This window comes from Dendrobates tinctorius, unplaced genomic scaffold (genome assembly GCF_039654945.1).
Source record: "Dendrobates tinctorius isolate UK_male_01 unplaced genomic scaffold, ASM3965494v1 ptg000103l, whole genome shotgun sequence".
Classification (NCBI taxonomy): Eukaryota; Metazoa; Chordata; class Amphibia; order Anura; family Dendrobatidae; genus Dendrobates; species Dendrobates tinctorius.
In genome coordinates, this window is record NW_027361771.1 from 30,476,021 (window position 1) to 30,498,380 (window position 22,360).

The 22,360-nt window shown below is 45.5% G+C and overlaps 1 protein-coding gene across 3 annotated transcripts in view; it reads left to right on the plus strand.

Moving 5' to 3' along the window:
- The window catches only part of STXBP4 (syntaxin binding protein 4), a 74,013-nt gene that overhangs the window by 17,763 nt on the left and 33,890 nt on the right, over nt 1–22,360 (plus strand). For all 3 annotated transcript variants that reach the window (XM_073588172.1, XM_073588174.1, XM_073588173.1), the window contains 9 exons: nt 929–1,061; nt 1,356–1,462; nt 4,897–5,041; nt 6,909–6,984; nt 10,341–10,420; nt 11,759–11,855; nt 16,455–16,573; nt 18,218–18,301; nt 18,525–18,590. In XM_073588172.1, the coding sequence (XP_073444273.1) occupies nt 929–1,061; nt 1,356–1,462; nt 4,897–5,041; nt 6,909–6,984; nt 10,341–10,420; nt 11,759–11,855; nt 16,455–16,573; nt 18,218–18,301; nt 18,525–18,590 (907 nt within the window). The remainder of the gene's footprint in view (nt 1–928; nt 1,062–1,355; nt 1,463–4,896; nt 5,042–6,908; nt 6,985–10,340; nt 10,421–11,758; nt 11,856–16,454; nt 16,574–18,217; nt 18,302–18,524; nt 18,591–22,360) is intronic.

The window sequence follows — 22,360 nt, forward strand, 5'->3', positions numbered from 1 at the left end:
CTGCGGCATTTAAGTGGCGCAATCCCAGTAAGGAGTCTGTTCCTAAATGGTTGTAAAAAGATTTAAAAATACATAAAAAAAGAAAACAAAAGTTCGAAATCACCCCTTTTCTGTCTTTGAAAATGTGGATATAAAAATACATGTATGACAGATTGTATTTTTGCAGATGTGGCAATACCCACTCTATGAAAATATAAAATTATTTCACCTATAAGGCAAATGCTGCTAAGAAAAAAAAAGTGAAAATCCCATAGTTTGTTTTTGTCAACATAGTGTTCCCAAAATGCAATATCAAACGTTAAGGACATTGTATTTATTTTACTTATTTAGCGCCATTATTTCAACAACCCTTTACATACGTCATCAATCTACATTTACTATCAGTATGTCTTTGGAGTGTGGGAGGAAACCGGAGAACCCGGGGGAAACCAACGCAAACACAGGGAGAACATACAAACTCCTTGCAGATGTTGTCCTTGGTGGGATTTGAACCCAGGACTCCAGCGCTGCAAGGCTGCAGTGCTAACCACTGAGCCAAAACTACAACTCAGCCTGCTAATACCAGATTAGATATTAGAAAAAAAAAAAAATTGACCTTGAGGGTGATCAATGAGGAGGTGAGTTCTCCTTCAATGGAAGTCTTCAAACAGGCTGGACAGACATTGACTGGGATGATTTAGTGAATCCTGCATTGAGCAGGGAGTTGGACCAGATGGCCCAGGAGCTCCCTTCCAACTCAAACATTCTATGATTTCATCCGAATGTAACGGTGACATGACAAGTTCTTTCCTTTTGCCTTTTTTAGAGGTTGGGGAGCAGGGTGGATGTAGCACAGGAGGTTTTCTGCAGGGCACTTACTTATTATTAACATTTGTCTATAGATAATATACTGCTGAATCAGTTGTGTTCCTTGTTGTTTTCTCTGAAGCTTGGACTTGCTCCAGACTATCGCCATTAAGAGAGAAACCAGTCTTGGCCTGAGCCTTGTGGGTGGCATTAGCACAACAGAAGGACCCTTAATCCAAATTAAGAATGTTATCCCTGGAGGAGACTGTCACAAGGTCAGTGTCCGCTGAATACCGCGCAGCTACGCTGTCCATGAAGTATGTGACATTTGTAGCGTGACCGCCTGGTGTCTTGCTCATACTGTAAAAAGAACATTTTAGATAGCTGTAGAGCAAATGCTCTTTCAGCCAATTCCCTCCGACCTGCCCTGTACACACGGGCGCTCTGCTAATGTGAGCGTGCATGTACTGTCCATAAGAAGTGAGTAAACTACTGCCAGATAGCCATGGGTGTGACTTATCTCTGATACGCGCAGAGGCTTGCCAGTCATTGTCTTGTGTTTGAATTAGGATGGACGATTAAGAGCTGGAGACCAGCTTGTATCTGTGAATAAGGAACCATTGGTTGGCGTGTCCTGCGAGGAGGCAAAAAACATATTAAATCGAGTCAAATTAAGGTAGGATGCTTGTGAGTCTGGTTGCTTTCTAGAAATAGCTTTAGTAACAGCAAATAAATTGCAATTGCTCCACTAATCTGCTGTTCAGCAGTAGATGTTGTGTTGCAGCATTTTTAATGAATCTGTCTTTATGATATCTCCTCTTAAAGGAGGCAAGACATTTTTCACAGATTCCTGACAGCTGTCAGTATGGAAACACTGTCCATTTTAACTCTGACTAGGAGGAGCTGAACAGATTGATATATAGTTCTGTGTGGAATTATTCAGTATGACTTGTGACTTATTGACTGACATGTCATTTTTTCCAGAGCTGAGACGTCCAGTGGGCGGTCTCACTCAATGATTGACAGCCTTCTGTGTTTGTCTAATACAGCGATAACTGTCAATCACTTGATAGACCGCCTACTGGACTCCTAACTCCAATATTGAAAATGAAAGATATTAAATGCAGGTTACACGGTGTGACGGACTCAGCTCCTGCTGAGCCCATTTTTTGAGTGGACCCTCTGGGTCATGGCACCCACCCACCGAGGGCGAGCTTACCTTGTGAGAATCCACCCCCTATACAGGGAGTGTCAGGGGCAAGACCAAGGTGGGTGAGCCACCACGACTGCTGGGACCAGACGAGTGTCTGACGACAAGGACGAGCAGGAAGCAAGACAAGACGTAGGTGCAAGGTAACTTCATTAGGATAACTCAGGAACACATACAGTGTAAACAAGCAAAAGGTGCAAGGTGCGCGCGTGGGCACGCCAAGGTCCATAGCATGGTACGTGCCAGGTGGCACGCCTAGGTACAGGTAACGGCACGATGGCATCGGACTCCGGACTGCTTGCAACGATCGACATCATCAAGGCATCAGGCCGCAGTCATCCAGCTCATGATCTCTGGCAGCAATCGGCAGGTTCCGGGCATCCGGCAGGCAAACCAGGTTCCAGGCAAGGAGGCACGACAGATATCCGGGCATGGTGCGTGATAGGGAACACGCCGAGGTCCAAGGCTAGGTGCGTGTGTAGGGGACACGCCAAGGTTCAAGGCTAGGTGCGTGTGTAGGGGGACACGCCAGGGTTCAAGGCTAGGTGCGTGTGTAGGGGGACACGCCAGGGTTCAAGGCTAGGTGCGTGTGTAGGGGGACACGCCAGGGTTCAAGGCTAGGTGCGTGTGTAGGGGGACACGCCAGGGTTCAAGGCTAGGTGCGTGTGTAGGGGGACACGCCAGGGTTCAAGGCTAGGTGCGTGTGTAGGGGGACACGCCAGGGTTCAAGGCTAGGTGCGTGTGTAGGGGGACATGCCAGGGTTCAAGGCTAGGTGCGTGTGTAGGGGACACGCCAAGGCACAAGGTACAAGACAGAGTGTGTGTGTAGAGACACGCCAAGGCACAAGGTACGAGACAGAGTGCGTGTGTAGAGACACGCCAAGGTACGAGACAAAGTCCTGAGAGTGCAAAGGGCATGCCAGGGTCAGGCGAGGCAGAGTCCTGCGCGTGCAGAGAGGCACGCTAGGAACAGGGTTCAAGGACCAGGCAAGACAGGAATCAGTGCAGAGCAAAGTTAACAAAGAGTTGTGCAAGAGTAGCACGAAAAGGCACAGTGCGAGAACCAGCGTGAGTGCAAGGGAGCACGGAGACCACGGCTGGGAGCGCCGGCAGGTGGTACTGACGATGGCAGTTGCAGGCGGGCACGACTAGAGGCGGCACCGCCACGGGGCCACGCAGCCAGACCACTATAGCACTGGACGGGGCACGGCTGAGGCACACCAGGCAGGCACAGACGACCAGCCACGTGCAAGGAGGCACAGAGCCACGAGGCAGGGCTAGGCAAAGACACAGGACAGAGACACGTACAGACAGTACGGCAAAGCCTAGTGCGAAAAGTGCAAGGGCGCACGAAACATCAGGGACAATACAAAGAACAAGGCAGAAACCTGCGCATGCAAAGAGCATGCCAGGGACAGGGACAGTCTAGCAGCGGAGCGTAGGCCGAAGCCCAGAGCCGGGCCAAGGAAGGACCTTGGGACTAGACAGAGCACAGGCTAGGCAGAGTCCTGCGTGTGCAGAGAGGCACGCCAGGGACAGGCGAGGCAGAGTCCTGCGCGTGCAGAGCGGCACGCCAGGGACAGGCGAGGCAGAGTCCTGCGCGTGCAGAGAGGCATGCCAGGGACAGGCGAGGCAGAGTCCTGCGCGTGCAGAGAGGCACGCCAGGGACAGGCGAAGCAGAGCCCTGCGCGTGCAGAGAGGCACGCCAGGGACAGGCGAAGCAGAGCCCTGCGCGTGCAGAGAGGCACGCCAGGGACAGGCGAAGCAGAGCCCTGCGCGTGCAGAGAGGCACGCCAGGGACAGGCGAAGCAGAGCCCTGCGCGTGCAGAGAGGCACGCCAGGGACAGGCGAAGCAGAGCCCTGCGCGTGCAGAGAGGCACGCCAGGGACAGGCGAAGCAGAGTCCTGCGCGTGCAGAGAGGCACGCCAGAGACAGGCGAGGCAAAGTCCTGCGCGAGCAGAGAGGCACGCCAGGGACAGAGACACGGAACAGAAGCAGACAAGGACTACAAGGCAAAGCAGAGCAGGGACAGAACATGGCACGAAGGACAACACAAGACATGGCACAAGACAAGAGACAGAATACGAGCACGGAGCGTGTGCAGAGATGCACAGCAGAGCAGAGTGCAAGGGCACAGAATAGAGGAAGCGCCCCACAGACCAAGCAGCCATGCAGCGACACCACACAATACTCAGGCCCAGAGCATAGGAAGGGGCGGCCTGATATAGGGCATAGCACCTCCTCCTCCAGGTCAGGACCAGGGGACCACTTCCGGGTTCAGATCCACAGGATAACAGAGCACAGTCACATGATCAGAGTTCCAGACATGACGAGACGACTGCAGATCCAGACAGTGCAGGATCCTAGGAAAGGTCACATGATCAACGTTTCAGACATGACGAGATGATTGCAGAACCAGACAGTGCAGTATCCAGGCAGGAACACATCAGGAATCCTAGACATGACGAGAAGATCACAGAAGGCAGAGCAGAAACGCAGGCATCCTGCAGCTCAGACATGAGGTGAGTGTGCACACTGCTCTAGTGAACATGCAGGACAGCAGACAAGATATGCACATGCACATCGCTCCAGGAGTTCTTGAGACAAAACAGACATGGCAGACATGACAAACATGGCGGACATGACACACAGAATATTTTCCCACAACACCCTCTATAAAATTTCTTGTTCAATGTGACAGGTTTCCTATATCTCCAGGCCAAAAAGGGATGTAATGGCGCATCCATTTTTAGGTCTGTGTTTCTGCAAAGGGGCATAGAGTTTGCAGGAGCTGCGTATGCACCATCCAGCAGAAGCCCGCTGTAATATAAGTGACTGTAAGGAAAAGTTTCCATTTTCAGGTGTAGAAGTAGGTGAATGTGGTTTTTTTTACCCTGTAGGAAATGTTCCATTTGGGATATCTGTTTTATCAGACCTGACGGAGACGACAGCGACTCTGTATTATCTGCATCAACTGGGGCGTGGGAAGCTAGCCTACCGCCAAAGATGTCTCCTACACCAAACCCCTCTAAATCCAACGTCCCCGTAAGTCCCGTTTCCCCATCTGCTTTCTCATTTGGATGTGAATGTGCACAGGAGGCCATGACTGGGGACACATAAGTAAAAAATGAATTAGAGTTCCCAGGTTCCATTCCAGAGTATATGGGTGGTCCAGTAATGTAACCTGAGGTGTGTGACTTGGCCATCCATAAAAACTCCCCCTAAAATCTGCTCATTTCTAAAAATCTCTTTTCCTACAGAAAACAAATTGAACAGAATTAAGCATGTTCCAACCATTTCCATTTCAGACAGAAATGGGAAAGAATTTGGAATTGTGACCCCCCCCATTCTAGTGATCATGGGGGTCCTAAGCACTGCAACCTCACCAAATTGAATAGAATTAAGCATGATCCAACCATTTCCCCAAGAATTGGGGATTGTGACCCCCCCCCCCTCATTTTAGTGACCATGGGGGTCCTTATCTGTGTGACTTCCAGTGTTTAAGACATTTATCACCTATCTTGTCACCCCCGCCGATCAGCTATTACCCATGGCGTTCTGCCGCTGTCAGATGCTCGTGGATCTCAACAGCTTCGGATAATTTGCGTCTGGGTACTGTAGTCCCACCCACCCCGTATCATCTGAGAACTTCCTTTCTCTGCTACTAGTAACAGCATCCAGACTGGTCAGAATTTGATGGCCTATCCCTGGAATAGTCGATCATTAAGAAAAGTAAGCCTCCTCAATGAGAAGATGAGCCGCTCCTAATCTAACATTTCTGACCTCCCAGGCTGGAATAACCCACCCATAGAATCAGATGTTAGATTCTGTCTGTGTCTGGAGCGAGCAGTGCGGCCCCCAGTCTCGCCAACATTGCAGGTCAGAAATGTGCTCCAATAAACTATATTCAAGTTGTTACTCGCTTTTTTATTGTCCGGTTTACATAGGCGGACGAGCAATGTAGGGGACAGAATGATCACTAATATGATGATTCTGTGCTTATAAGCCGCCGTCACACATTGCTGAGTCACAAGTTTTGTGACGCAACAGCGATGTCACCAGCGAGATCGCTGTGTGTGACACTTATCAGTGACCGCCCAGCCCCCCCCCCCCCCCCCCGCCGGTTATCGCTGATCGTCCTGGAATGGCCAGCACATTATTTTGATCACTGGTCTCCCGCTGGCCAGCACGCATCGCTGCGTGTGGTAGGCGGAACACCAGCGATCAGCGAGCTGGCACTGGTAACCAAGGTACACATCGGGTTTCTAAGTGCCGTGCGCTGCTTAGAAACCCGATGTGTACCTTGGTTACCAGCTCCCTGCACCAGTGCGCTGGTAACTAAGGTACACAGCGGGTAACTAAGCGACGTGCCTGTTTGGCAGCTCACCAGTGATCATGTAGCGACACACCAGCGATCCTGACAAGGTCATATCGTTGTCGGGATCACTGGTGCGTTGCTATGTGGAACGGGGCCCATATACATTGCATGTTATCAGCAGCACATCAGCTGATTACACAGGATGGCGTGCTGCCGATAACAATGTTTTGTAATCCTAAAAATCCCTTCGCCTCATGAATTTTGCTTTTTGGCATGTTTGCACCCTCCAATAATTGGGAAAGGGCTTTCCTACAAGCACTATTTGTCAATTATCGTCTCAGGTAAAAGGGGCTTCGTATGTCACCATATTACCTTAATGCTGTTCGCTATTGTGAACTCTGGAAAGCTGGCTGACAGCACGTCATAGTTATAAGAATACTACTCATGGTCTCCTGCTTGTGTGATTTTTGCCAGTAATATTTTTGTAATCCTGGATATTATTAATAAAACATATATTGTTTATATGACTTTGTTTTGCTTTAATCCATTTTAATTTCAATTTTTGTTATTAATTTCTCCTTTCTCTCTGAGCAGAGTCAGAGTGCCTTTATTAAAGAGCAGCGCACAGCAGCCCCCCTACACAGGAGTGAGTCGGATGAGTCTCCATCAGGTAGTCTTCTCACTATTATGATCTGACACTTGAATTTTACTTACCTCTACAAAATACACAGCAAAATATTGTTTTTTGAGAACCATTCCAAAGATATGCCATTGTTTCAGTAAATATAGTCCTAAAATAAGCTCCTCAAGCACAGTTTTGTGTCTGAGGGGTCTGATAAAAACAGGATGATCTGCTCGAGCATTCTCCAAGTAACTAGAGCAAGCCATAGATTTCAGCTCAAAAATTTTTTTTCCCCCAGAAATCAGTACCAGACCATGGATCGCCCCATGGTCTGATGTAGCTCATCCCTAAATGGGACTGATCTGCAGGTCTAGACCTGCAAACAATTCCTTTTAGCCCTTTCAGACAAAATCAGGTACATGTACTTGATTGCGGGGGGTTTCTGTCTTTGGAGGGAGCTCATAAGGTGTAACTGGAGCTGAGCTCCTATCACTGCTGTTAACCATTTAAGTGCTGCTGTTAATCTCATATCATCTTTTGATTGGAGCGTGCACTAACTCCCATTGGTGCCTGATGTGTTACCATGGCAGCCAGAGTCCTGCTGAAGATCCCTGTCACTGCCATTGCGGTACTCCTGTGAAGCTCATGCACAGACTGAGCTCCTTTGGAGACCAATATTTGCACTATATGCGGCAATACTGCCGCATATAGTATAAGCGATCAAACAGTCACAGGTTCAAGTCCCATGAAGGGAGCAAAAAAATAAAGTGAAATATGAAAAAAAAAGTTTAAAAAAAAAAAAAAAAAAAAATATATATATATATACAGTGGGGCAAAAAAGTATTTAGTCAGTCAGCAATAGTGCAAGTTCCACCACTTAAAAAGATGAGAGGCGTCTGTAATTTACATCATAGGTAGACCTCAACTATGGGAGACAAACTGAGAAAAAAAAATCCAGAAAATCACATTGTCTGTTTTTTTTTCATTTTATTTGCATATTATGGTGGAAAATAAGTATTTGGTCAGAAACAAAATTTCATCTCAATACTTTGTGATATATCCTTTGTTGGCAATGACAGAGGTCATACGTTTTCTGTAAGTCTTCACAAGGTTGCCACACACTGTTGTTGGTATGTTGGCCCATTCCTCCATACAGATCTCCTCTAGAGCAGTGATGTTTTTGGCTTTTCGCTTGGCAACACGGACTTTCAACTCCCTCCAAAGGTTTTCTATAGGGTTGAGATCTGGAGACTGGCTAGGCCACTCCAGGACCTTGAAATGCTTCTTACGAAGCCACTCCTTCGTTGCCCTGGCGGTGTGCTTTGGATCATTGTCATGTTGAAAGACCCAGCCACGTTTCATCTTCAATGCCCTTGCTGATGGAAGGAGGTTTGCACTCAAAATCTCACGATACATGTCCCCATTCATTCTTTCATGTACCCGGATCAGTCGTCCTGGCCCCTTTGCAGAGAAACAGCCCCAAAGCATGATGTTTCCACCACCATGCTTTACAGTAGGTATGGTGTTTGATGGATGCAACTCAGTATTCTTTTTCCTCCAAACACGACAAGTTGTGTTTCTACCAAACAGTTCCAGTTTGGTTTCATCAGACCATAGGACATTCTCCCAAAACTCCTCTGGATCATCCAAATGCTCTCTAGCAAACTTCAGACGGGCCCGGACATGTACAGGCTTAAGCAGTGGGACACGTCTGGCACTGCAGGATCTGAGTCCATGGTGGCGTAGTGTGTTACTTATGGTAGGCCTTGTTACATTGGTCCCAGCTCTCTGCAGTTCATTCACTAGGTCCCCCCGCGTGGTTCTGGGATTTTTGCTCACCGTTCTTGTGATCATTCTGACCCCACGGGGTGGGATTTTGCGTGGAGCACCAGATCGAGGGAGATTATCAGTGGTCTTGTATGTCTTCCATTTTCTAATCATTGCTCCCACAGTTGATTTCTTCACTCCAAGCTGGTTGGCTATTGCAGATTCAGTCTTCCCAGCCTGGTGCAGGGCTACAATTTTGTTTCTGGTGTCCTTTGACAGCTCTTTGGTCTTCACCATAGTGGAGTTTGGAGTCAGACTGTTTGAGGGTGTGCACAGGTGTCTTTTTATACTGATAACAAGTTTAAACAGGTGCCATTACTACAGGTAATGAGTGGAGGAAAGAGGAGACTCTTAAAGAAGAAGTTACAGGTCTGTGAGAGCCAGAAATCTTGATTGCTTGTTTCTGACCAAATACTTATTTTCCACCATAATATGCAAATAAAATGAAAAAGAAACAATGTGATTTTCTGGATTTTTTTTTTCTCAGTTTGTCTCCCATAGTTGAGGTCTACCTATGATGTAAATTACAGACGCCTCTCATCTTTTTAAGTGGTGGAACTTGCACTATTGCTGACTGACTAAATACTTTTTTGCCCCACTGTATGTGTATATATATATATATATATATATATATATAATATATACAAGCATAAAAATTAAAATGACCATCCTTTTCTCCTCTCAAAGAAATGAAATAAATTAAAATATAAATGTTTATGGTATTGCTGCAACCACAAAAGTCTGATCTTCTAAAATATAGAATGAATTAACCTGGTAAACGCTATAATGAGAAAAATAATCTAAACAACAGATCTACATTTTTCTTTCTTATCTCTCTAAAAAAAAGTAAGAAGTGAAAATAAAATATAAATGAACAAGAGCACGTACAGTTCTTGAAAGCTGTCAGCAGGCTTCTAATTATTTCATGGGTACATGGTGAAACTTTATTAATGCAGTTATAATAAACATATGTTGTTATTTACCGACGCTGCACAAATCGGATTATTTTTCTATCCTTAAAAAAAGAAATAAAGACAAACCAGCCCTCACACAGCTCAGCCGACGGAAGAATAAAAATGCTACGAGTCTCAAAAAATCTTGAAACAAACCAAAAAGTTGTTTTTACAACTTCTGATTTTTTTTTCTCCCTATTTAAATGAAAAAAACTAAAACCTATACAAGTTTGGCATCACCATAATCGTACTGACCTGAGTTATTTTCAGCACAGAATGAACACCATAAAATACAACCTACCCCCAAAATTTTTTTTTTTACAATTTCACCTCTCTTGGATTTTGTTTTTCGATTTTCCAATGCATTGAATGTTAAAAATGGATAGTGTCATTCAAAACAACAATTCGTCTGCTAAAAAAAAAAAGTGTCATGTCAACGGAAAAATAAAAAAAATTGCGTCCGTTGGAAAAAAGGGAGGAAAAAAGCAAACTCCCAAAACTAAATATTGTCTGATCTTGGAGGGGTTAAATAATTTGTACAGCGAATTGTAGCCTGGTTTCTGCCTTTTTGCGTTCACCATGTGACGTCAGTAAGTAACGCACACCCCGGTGTTTTATTTCTAGTTCTACATCAGGGACACAGCCGACGAAAGATGATTTCTCTGAACTCTGATGTCCGACTCAAAGTAGAAAAACTAGAAATGGTAAGAGTAATTTCCAGCGCTATGGTTGTACGGCCTTATGTGGTCATGCTGGGTATATTAACTGTAATGTTCAGAGACGTCAACGAGGAACTTTCCACCACCCACAAGCCATGATTGATAGCCTCCTTTATTTCCACGGTGTGGGGAGTGTAATAACTGTAACTAATAGATGGGTCAGACTTCCCTACGTATGGATGACCGGAAACCATAGCATACTAGATCTGGCCAATGGATATGTGCTGCCATGTATCTGCACCAGTGGTTACATGCTGCAGTACTTGTATAACCACTCAGTAATAACCACTGATTGGCTGCAGCGGTCACATGCATGTAAGTAACAAATGGAATCATCACTGGAGGGTCTACACTGAATGATCAGTGAAATAATAGGTGATTAGTGTAACTTTTTATTGTTTGTAACATCCCCAGGTGGGTGTAGAACTGCTTTGATAGCCCCTTTAAAAGAAAACTTGTCTGCAGCCACCACTAGAGAATGCCCAGAAGTAGAGGGTGTAGTCCGGTTAAAACTTGATAGGTGATAACCTGTTGATTGGTGGGGGTGCGACCACAGGGACCCGCACCAATCCTCAGAATGAGGTCCTTCTAGCAGGTGTTTCTGTTAGAAAGGAGCGACCGTGCGCATGTCTGACCTCCACTCCATTCATTCCCTGTGGGGATGGGCTCCGCTTTTTCCACCAGCCCCATATAGAATGAATGACCTGCTGCTCCATTTTGTGGCAAGGACCTAATTTCCTGCCATGGATCAAATTTCCTTGTTCTGCCGATCATTGCAGGGCCCAGTGGTCGGCTCCCCACCTTTCAGAAAATTATCACCCATCCTTAAGGGGGTTTTACACATAGCGATTTCGCTAGCGATATCGCTATAACGTCACCGATTTTGTGACGTTATAGCGATATTGCTAGCGATATCGCTATGTGTGATACTTACCTCCGACCGGCTGTCCATCGCTGATCGCGCAAGCATGTCCGGCTCCATTTCTCGTCGGGCGCTTCCTGCTGAGCTTCCTGCTGGCGCCGACGAGCGCTGCGTGGAGGCGGGCGGGAGGACGTCAGGATCGCTGTGTCTGAAAGGTAAGTATCGTGCGCTGCGTCTGTGTGAAAGCTCACTAGCGATCATTTAGCGATGCACCAGCGATCCTGACCGGGTCGGATCGCTGGTGCATCGCTAAATGTAAAGGGGCCTTAAGGATAGGTGAGAACTTGCTTTCATTGGACAGCCCCTTTAATAATAGTGATCTTCCTCAGTGCTCTAAAGAGATGGCCACCATTCACATCATTGTCTCCAATCTCAGACATTTAATTTGTTTTTCTCCATAGGCTCTCAAGTATCTAGGCATTAACCTGACAAAGGAACAGAAGCAGTTGATGAGAAGCCACATGGACTTGGATGAGAATGACACAGTGTGTTTTGGAGGTAACAGGCTGGCATCGAAGAGCAGGTGCAAATCTGCAATGCAGAAGCAAACATAAGATGCAGCTGGCACTAAGGCTAGGTGCACTTAGGCTACATCATACAAGCTTTTCCTGGCAACCATTCACCAGACAAAATGTTGTTCTTTTGCCCTTTGCTGTCTGGTATATGCCTGCATACCATTTGTTTAAAGGGAATCTATCAGTAGGATCAGCCCTCCTAAGCCGTCTATATGGGCATGTAGGTCGTAGGAAGCTGAATGCAAGGACTCATTGATAGCTACAATCTGATGTCTTATTCCAAAGATATCAACATTTTTCTTATATGTAAATGAGCTATTACGATCTATGGGGAGGACTCTTTTCATTTCTAATAAACTCTGGAGGCAGATTCCCATATCAGTGTTCGGCCCATAAAATGTGGATTTCTCTGGAAAAGATATTGCATCGCATGTACCTGGGTACCATATCATTTCATTCATCTTTCTATGTCCTACACACCTGTATTACCTGTATTACACACCTGGCTTAGGATGGTAGATCCTACTGACAGATTCCCTTTAACGATATAGGAAAGTGCAGCAGATTGCATTTTCCTATACAGAGAACTACTGCAAAGAAACGTGTAGCACGTGGTACACAGTTCTTTACCTTGGGTGCACTGGCATCCATCCTGACTGTGACCACAGATGTAGTGTGGACCGAGCCCACCATGTATGCATACCTGTAATGTACTGTATTGCCTCATTGTGTGAGCTCACATGCCACAACATTACAACCTGGCAGAGATGTACCCACACACTAACCATGGTTCATACATGAAGGGGTAAATCATTCTCTACATTAGTGACAGGTTGCACAATGCGGTACATCTGCCTCCACAGCGCTAAACTTCACGTTGGCCCACCCTGTGCTTCCTGTCAAAAAGTCAGTTGTATCTCAGAAAGTAAAACTTTGCAATCGAAAGAAAAGCTTCCCCGTACTAAAGAGGCTTAGCAAGTAATGTAGTCCTGGGACACAGCTAGACTTGACAGGAAGGAGGCCTCCAGACAATCCATGGCGCACTCCAAGCCCGCCCTTTATTTATCTGCTAACTGTGATGAAGTCTCACACCATGCTGTGTGGGTGCCTCCTCCACCACATCAGAGGAACGTCTCTCTGTGAGCAGCAGTCCTGGTCGTGGTGAGCGGTGCTTCTCAGTACCCCTGCTATGGGACCGAGATGTTCGACCATCTCAGGAGCTCCCACTCCCAGCATTGTGACTCACTATGTACCACCAGATGCAGCATGTGCAGGAAAAGATGGGGTCAGACAGCCCTTCACACAGACACACATGGGTGGAAAGTAATAACAGGACCTTGGAAGACAGCCATTGGAGAGTCATTTGGGGATAAGACACCAACAATGGGAGCCCTGTGATATTTGATTGATCGGTACCACTCCCTTGTAAACTACTTTTGTAGGATGCATTCCATCTGGCGGAAAGTTTACACAAAGGACAAATCCATCTTAAAATGCGCATGTCATACATATAGACGTCACCTCAGGATTGTTTCTGATTTAGTAATGACAGATGGCATTCGACTGATTATTATGGTCGTCTGCTCGAGCCCTTCGCCCGGGATCACACATGCGAGAAACTCAGCTGAGTCTCGCATCTATATACCCGACACTGTCGCCGGCACTCAGGAACAGAGCATGCAGCCTTAGACTGACAAGGAAAAGCAGCTGAAGGTGGAACCATCTGCCCCCACTTATACATCACTAATGATGAGGAACTGCTTTCTTACACTGTGTTCATATAAGAAAGCGGGGGATGGGGCTATCAAGGTGGAACATAGCTGTTCGAGTGTTAATGACTGAATATAAACGTCTCTTATAAATCTGTTTTTTCTTCATTTAAAATTGGTGACACCTCCAGTATGCATGATGTACAATATATTCAGACCTTTTTTCTAATACTGGACGACCATGTAAAGCTTAGAATACCCAAACATCTACCTGATGCAAAATAAAACCCTATCAACTTTCTCCAGACGTTGCACAAAACTCTCTGGTGACCGTTGTTGCTCAGTAAGGAGCTCCTGCAGATATTACATGTGCACAGGCATCCATATGACTTAGATTTAATTTCCATTTTATTACATACTTAGTATTCTTATGCATTTGTACTGGGCTTTGTTGATTCGTTATTGCATCGTCACTTTGATTAATTTTAGGCTGTGGAACATCATGTTTGGAGACTATGTTTGTGGTATGGAATGGGAAAAGCTTGTAGCACTTATGTCAAGCATATCCATAGATATAGGGGGAGATGTATTAAATCTGGTGCAAAGGAGAAGTGGAGAAGTTGTCTGACGGAAAGTAATCTGATCAGCTTAGGCTGTAGGAGGTCCAGGGTGTTGCACGAGTATCGTGGTCATATAAAAGCAGCCATGGACTTATTATGGCTCCTACACTTGGATCTGTTCTACTGAACTGGACCACGGTAATTCCAAGTATTGGTATTTTGTGCCATTATTGGGTATTGTATCATGATACAAAAAAAGCAATTACCGTATATACTCATGCATAAGCCGAGATTTTCAGCCCATTTTTTTGGGCTGAAAGTCCCCCTCTCTGCTTATACACGGGTCATATACCTGGGGGTCGGCGGGGGAGGGAGAGCGTGGGTGTCAGAGATCATACTTACCTGTCCTGCCGCGGTCTCTGCAGCCTCGCTCGCTTCTCCACTGTCTCCCTTCCTGTTTTCAGCGGTCACGGGGTACCGCTCATTACCACTCATGAATATGCGCATATTCATGAGTGTAATGAGCGGCACCACTTGACCACTGAAGACAGGAAGGGAGACAGTGGAGAAGCGAGGCTGCACAGACCGCGGCAGGATGGGTGAGTATAGCGATATTCACCTGTCCCCCGGTCTATCGCTGCTCACCGCTGTCTCTGCTGCATCCTGTGTCAGTGACATTTAGGCAGCAGGGGGCGCGGTGACGTGATTAGTGCGTGCCGCCCCACTGCTGGCTGAACAGTCACTGACACAAGAAGCGGCAGACAGCAGCGATGGACCCAGGAGAGGTGAGTATGGCTTTTTTTTTTTTTTTTTTTTTGCAGCATATGGGGGCTTAGTATATGGAGCAGCATATGGGGCATATTCTATGGAGCAGCATATGGGGGCATATTCTATGGAGGAGCATATGGGGGCATAGTCTATGGAACAGTATATGGGAGCATAGACTATGGGGCAGCATATGGGGGGCATAAACTGGAGCAGCATATGGGGGCATATTCTATGGAGCAGCATATGGGGCATAGTCTATGGAGCAGCATATGGGGCAGCATATGGGGGCATAGTCTATGGAGCAGCATATGGGGCATATTCTATGGGGCAGCATATGGGGACATAGTCTATGGGGCAGTATATGGGGGCATAGTCTATGGAGCAGCATATGGGGGCATATTCTATGGAGCAGCATATGGGGGCATAGTCTATGGAGCAGCATATGGGGCATATTCTATGGGGCAGCATATGGGGGCATAGTCTATGGGACAGCATATGGGGGCATAGTCTATGGGACAGCATATGGGGGCATATTCTATGGGGCAGCATATGGGGGCATATTTTATGGGGCAGCATATGGGGGCATATTTTATGGGGCAGCATATGGGGGCATATTTTATGGGGCAGCATATGGGGGCATATTCTATGGGGCAGCATATGGGGGCATAGTCTATGGAACAGTATATGGGAGCATAGTCTATGGGGCAGCATATGGGGGGCATAAACTATGGAGCAGCATATGGGGCATAGTCTATGGAGCAGCATTTGGGGCATATTCTATGGGGCAGCATATGGGGGCATAGTCTATGGAACAGTATATGGGAGCATAGTCTATGGGGCAGCATATGGGGGGCATAAACTATGGAGCAGCATATGGGGGCATATTCTATGGAGCAGCATATGGGGCATAGTCTATGGAGCAGCATATGGGGCATATTCTATGGGGCAGCATATGGGGGCATAGTCTATGGAGCAGCATATGGGGCATATTCTATGGGGCAGCATATGGGGACATAGTCTATGGGGCAGTATATGGGGGCATAGTCTATGGAGCAGCATATGGGGGCATATTCTATGGAGCAGCATATGGGGGCATAGTCTATGGAGCAGCATATGGGGCATATTCTATGGGGCAGCATATGGGGGCATAGTCTATGGAGCAGCATATGGGGCATATTCTATGGGGCAGCATATGGGGGGCATAGTCTATGGAGCAGCATATGGGGGCATAGTCTATGGAGCAGCATATGGGGGCATAGTCTATGGGGCAGTATATGGGGGCATAGTCTATGGAGCAGTATATGGGGGCATATTTTATGGAGCAGCATATGGGGGATAAACTATGGAGCAGCATATAGGGGCATAGTCTATGGATTCCACCCTCGGCTTATACACGAGTCAATAAGTTTTCTCAGCTTTTTGTGGCAAAATTAGGGGGGTCGGCTTATACACGGGTCGGCTTATACACGAGTATATATGGTACTACTATTTCTTCCGTGTGCCTTCCCATGTTTAGATGCTAAAGCCATTTCCCCCATGTGCTAGACTTTATTCAGGTGGCTGAAGAGATGTTAAAGCTGCAGTTAGAAGAGAGAGATTTTGGACAATATGTACTTGGAGAGGAATCTAAAAACACACATTCTGTGGACAGCGTCACACATCAGGTAAGATGTCCTCCTACTTCTGTTTTCCTGTAAAGTTATGTAAATTGTATCTCAGCAATAACTCAAGAACAAGACACATCGACCTTCTGGTGGAATCTGGCAGAAAATGTTCAATTTCCCTACAGCGCCTTGACAGAGGAATGAGGTATTACACAGTTGTTACTAAAATTTATACATTATCTGTGTAATGCGCTTACATGCCAGATCTTTTAGAGCAGTAGATGACTTTTGTAGCAGCTCTTCACACTGGTTGGAGGTTGGAAAATGGGGAACCTCCTTTCTCTTTACTCAAAATTGGGTTAATTAATAAATTACCGATTAATGGGATTTTACACTGGTAATTTGCACACACTTTTTTCCAGCACATAATCCATTTGCTTGTTAAATGAATATATTATTCCTATTGTGTATATAATTAATATATTATTCATTCTATTCTAATTGGAGAAATGTTTTAGGAATTACGGCTCTTTAAAATGTAGCTGCCTCATTTTAAAGGGATCAAAGTAATTGGACAATTACCTCTATCTCAAAAGCTCTCTAGTGAGCTGCATGGGTTGTTCCCTCATAAATTCATCATCTGTTAAATAGGTAAAAGGTCTGGAGCTGATTCCAGGTGTGGCATTTGCATTTGGAAGCTGTTTCTGTGAACCCACAACATGGAGTCAAAGCAGCTCTCAATAGAAGAGAAACAGACCATCATTAGGCTGAAAAAAAGAATAAATCCATCAGAGAGATGGCATAAATATTAGGAAATATTCTGCAAAATAAAGAGTGCGCTGGTGAGCTTGGCAACTCAAAAACGCATAGACTCGGAAGACAAGGAAGAGATGAATTCTGGAAATATTTTTGAGTTGGAGGCGACAGGAAGTATTAATAGCTTGGATGTGTGGTTTGTAGGACAGGGCAGAGTCCAGGATTACTCAAAGGCAGCAGACTTCTGGTATAAGGGAAATAGTGTTCTCATTTATTATGATAGATAGGTCAGGTAGGGAAATTAAGTTGAGATGGAGGAACGATAATGAGTTGGGATTTGGCTACAATAAGTTTTAGGAAGTTTGATGATAAGGAGGATATGGCTGATAGACACTCTAGGATTGTGGACAGCAGAGAGGTAGATCTGAGTGTCATCACTGTATAGATATTACTGGAAGCCATGGGACTGTACGAGTTGTCACAGACCAGCATCACTCTTCTATTATTATATTGTTTGTGATAGTGAATAATTCCAAAAATGATATAAACTCATGGCTGAAAGTGTTCGCACCCTTGAAATTGTTCCATAAATTGAAGTATTTTTCTCAGAAAATTATTGCAGTTATACACATTGTGTGTGAAATGATGTCCAATTTGCCTTTTTTTTATCTTTTTTGTGTTGTTCCAATACACACAAAGGAAATAAACATGTATCACAAAACCTGTGTAATTGCAATAATTTTCTGGGATAAATACTTCATTTTCTGGAACAATTTTAAGGGTGCCAACACTTTCGGCCATGACTGTATACAGCCGTTTGTGCATATGCAATATGAATTTGCAGGTCCTGCATGAAAGTGTGCAATGCTGCAGAGAATTATGGGAAAGAAGACAAAAACTGAAAAATCGGCCCCTAACTTTTCTAACATGATTATATTTTAAATACAGTCGTGTGATCTCTCCGACAAGAGTGACATAAATAAGCTGGAGAGAGACAAGGACGACGTATACGACCAGATAAAATCTCTGAAGGTAGGTGGTAAATGGACAAAATGTCCGGTGCCATACAGTAATCTACAACACAGTGCTCACTACCAGATTGGGCTACTCCACACTGTAGGAATCCTAGTGATTCTTGCCACGGCGCTGCAGTCCCACTCGGGGGTGCACTCCTACAGTGCTGTCACATTGCCGTTTTCTCTTTACAGAGTATAATGGAGATCTAATCTACACATACAATGTGCTCACTTCACAGGAGCAACTTATGGAATCCGAAAAGAGAAACACTCGGCTCTCTGCAGAGCTATGTAATGTCCAAAAGGTATGTGTGCATTATACATTGGTGGGCTGGGGATTTTTGACCCTAAATTTTAACAAATCACTAGTGAATATCCGTAAATAAAAGGGAACCCGTGATGTTGTACCTTCAGTCCGATCTGTTGTCAGCATGTTATAGACCAGGAGAAGCTGAGCAGAATAGTATATAAGTTTGTGAGAAAAGATTCAGCATAATTTGTATTAAAAACATTTTTTTAAAAATATTAAAAAAAATATAAAAGTTCAAGTCACCTACATATTCGTTCCTTCCAAAACAAAACAATAAAAAATACACGTTCAACTATCAATATATAAGAAAAGTGAATTTGATTGGTAAACGGTGTAACGCGAAAAAAAGTCAAAACGACAGAATTACATTCTTTTGGTCACCGTAAAACTGCATTAAAATGCAATAACAGGCGATCAAAAGATCATATCTGCACCAAAATAGTAGCATTAAAAATGTCAACTCGGCACGCAAAACATAGCCCCTCATCCAGCTGCAGATCACAAAAAAAAGAGACGCTACGGGTCTCAGAAAATTGCAATTTTTTTTTTCAGAAACTTTCAGGTTTTTTTTTCACCACTTAAATAAAAAAGAACCTAGACATGTTTGGTGTCTGTAAACTCGTAATGACCTGTAGAATCATAATGGCAGGTCAGTTTTAGCATTTACTAAACATGGTAATAAAGCAAAACAAAAAAGAATGTGTGAAATTGCAGTTTTTCTGCAATTTCACCGCACTTTGAATTTTTTTCTTGTTTTCGAGTACACTATATGGCACAACCAATGGGGTCATTGAAAAGTACAACTCGTTCCGCAAAAAAGAAGCCCTCAAATGGCCATATTGACAGAAAATTAGAAAAGTTATGGCTGAGAAGAAGGGTGTGAAAAACAGAAATGCAAAAACAGTAAAACCCAAAGTGGTGAAGGGGTTAAAGGGGTTTTCCCACAAACAAAATTAATTTCAATAAACATTTTAATAAATAGATCTTTGAATAATAATTCAATCCACAATTGGATGTGTTTTCAAAAAGATGTTCATGTCCCGAGATAATCTTATAAATGTCCCCTGCTGTACACTGTGTCATGGCTGTGTCTGACCGTACAGGAACATGGTCTGATCATACCACAGCTCCTGGGCAGGGGGGGAAGAAAAAGCGAGTATACAGACAGGAAGGCACTGGATAGCAGCTGATTCTTTCTTTGAGGTAAAACATTGATTAAAAACAGGCAGTGAAATGTTTTACCTCCCAGAAATTATACAGCACGGGATCACAGCTGATTCTGTCTGTATGCTCTCTTTTGCTTCCTCTCCTGCCCAGGAGCTGTGGTATGATCAGCCCATGTCCCTGCACAGTCAGACACGGCCATTACACAGTAGGGGCATATTTATAAGATTATCTTATCACAGGAACATTTTTTAAAGGGAACCTGTCAGCAATTTTGGCCGAAATAAGATGCGGCCATCATCTTTCAGGGCTTATCTACAGCATTCTGCAGGGTGGGCCATTTATATCGATACACCTAAATAAAATGGGAATGGTTGGTGATATCAACTTCCTGTTTGTGGGAGGGGGGAAACTTTTCAAGATTGGTGGTGACCATGGAGGCCATTTTAGTTCCAACTTTATTTTTTTCAATGGGAAGAGGGTCATGTGACACATCAAACTTATTGAGAACTTCAGAAGAAAAACAATGGTGTGCTTGGTTTTAATGTAACTTTATTCTTTCATGACACCATCTTCTCCCACTCTTGACACACTGATAGCAACACCGCAGAAGAAATGCTAGCACAGGCTCCCAGTATACGTTGTTGGAGATGCTGCACATCTCATATCTTCACAGCATAGACAATTGCCTGCAGATGACCCCAAAGATAAAAGCCTAAGGGGGTCAGATCAGGAGTCCTTGGTGGCCATTCAACTGGCAATTTCAGCTATCCAGTGGCATTGAGGTTTCCATTGATGAAGAATGGCCCCACTATCTTTATACCCCATATACCACACCATACCATCAATTATGGGTGTCAGGTCCAAGCATTCCTGCATGAACAGTTTCCTGGAAAGTGGATTGGTTGTCGTGGGCCAGTTGAATGGCCACCAAGGTCTCCCAATCCGACCCCGAAAAAACGGTCTCAGAGTCAGTGGGATCCGTTAAAGCGTTACACACGTGTTAACAAATAGTAACATTAATCAGAATTATAACATTTCGCCTGGTTATGAAGGTGAAAACAGGCTGCGGGTTGAAGGGGTTAATGTTTGGACAGCTTTTTTTGTTGTAGGTCTGGTTTGGTTTACATGTATACTAAGCGTGGCCGGCCAGCGATCTGCCTACAGGGAACAACAGTAATGGCTAGGTGCTTTCAGGTATAACCTGCCCTTCTCTCACCCAATAGCCGTCCTCCACAATTCTGAGGCCTAATTTTGGTGCTCAAAACTATCGATACAAAAGACTCCCAAATTGTTCTAAATTGTAGAGCCCGACAGATGCCGGCACCATACACAGTGATGCAGAGTATGGTCCTCACTTACAGTACATCAATCAGGAAACATATGCAAGGAAAATAATATAATGGCTGCTGATCACTTGGGGTCCAAGCAGGGGAAATATTGGGATCAGAAACCATTCTAACATGTACTCATTGCACAAGATGGAGAACCCCTTTAAACCGTACGATGCCTGTTACCCTCTATCCATCACCTTCAGGCTCTTTATATAATAGTGCCGCCTTATGTTCATTCTTGGCACCTGAAGAGGACTCATCGATGAGGTCAGATGGGATGTGACAGGTACTTCCATTATGTTACGGGGCTGGCGGAACGCACCAAATAATAAAGATGAAATAATATATAAGGTGTGTTCGCATCCCAGGGCCCATTGTGCAGAGGTGACCAACTGCTGCTGAACACTGAGGGAAAGGCGTGTAGGAGTAAAGCCGGACACCGGTGCGTAATCACTGAGCCAGTGCTAACAGGCACGTGCGCCGTTACTTCACGTAACACGTGTCTGCCGGCGAACAACCGCAACCTGTTAGCGTCACAGGTCACGGGGTGTGAACCACTGCTGCAATGTGTGCAGTATCCGCCCTGACGGACGCCACTAACCAGCCTAATAACCGGGCTGGAAAGCGCTACTAAAGCGCACGGCGTAAATAGCGGACGCTGCGATAGCAGTGGCCAAGTAGGCCTATACTGGCCGACGCCCTTGGCGCTAGCGGTGGATGTGGAGCAACACTGTGGCGCTATGCAGTGTAGAGCTAGCGTACTGACTCTAATCCCTCACCCTAACACATGCATAATATCCAAGGAGGGGGGAATTATAATGTGTCAGTCACTAGGCTCATTCATCCAGCATCACACATACACTAAATGCATTAACCTCAGAGTCTATCATAGCGCTTGGCGGGGCAGCCATGCGAGCCTTTTATCGCCATGCCCTTCCGGGACCTTCCTGATCCTCCATATGGACCAATCGGAACTGGAGAAGGACCTGAGCATGTGACTCCCGATCCCCAATGGGAGATCGTCTCCTGAGCATGCTCAGTGGAGCGAAGGGAGGACTTAGCCTCTGGAGTCTTTTGCTGCTGGACCGGCTGCATTACCATAACTGGACCAGAGGTGGCAGCAGCAACCGAACCCACGATGCTGGTGTGGGCAGAACGCCGGGATCGTGGTGTCTGCTGAGCAGGCTCCACTGCGGCCGGAGGGGAATGGGAGACTGCAGATGGCAAGGCTCGGGATTCCCGCTGTGCAGCGCCCGGAACCCAACGC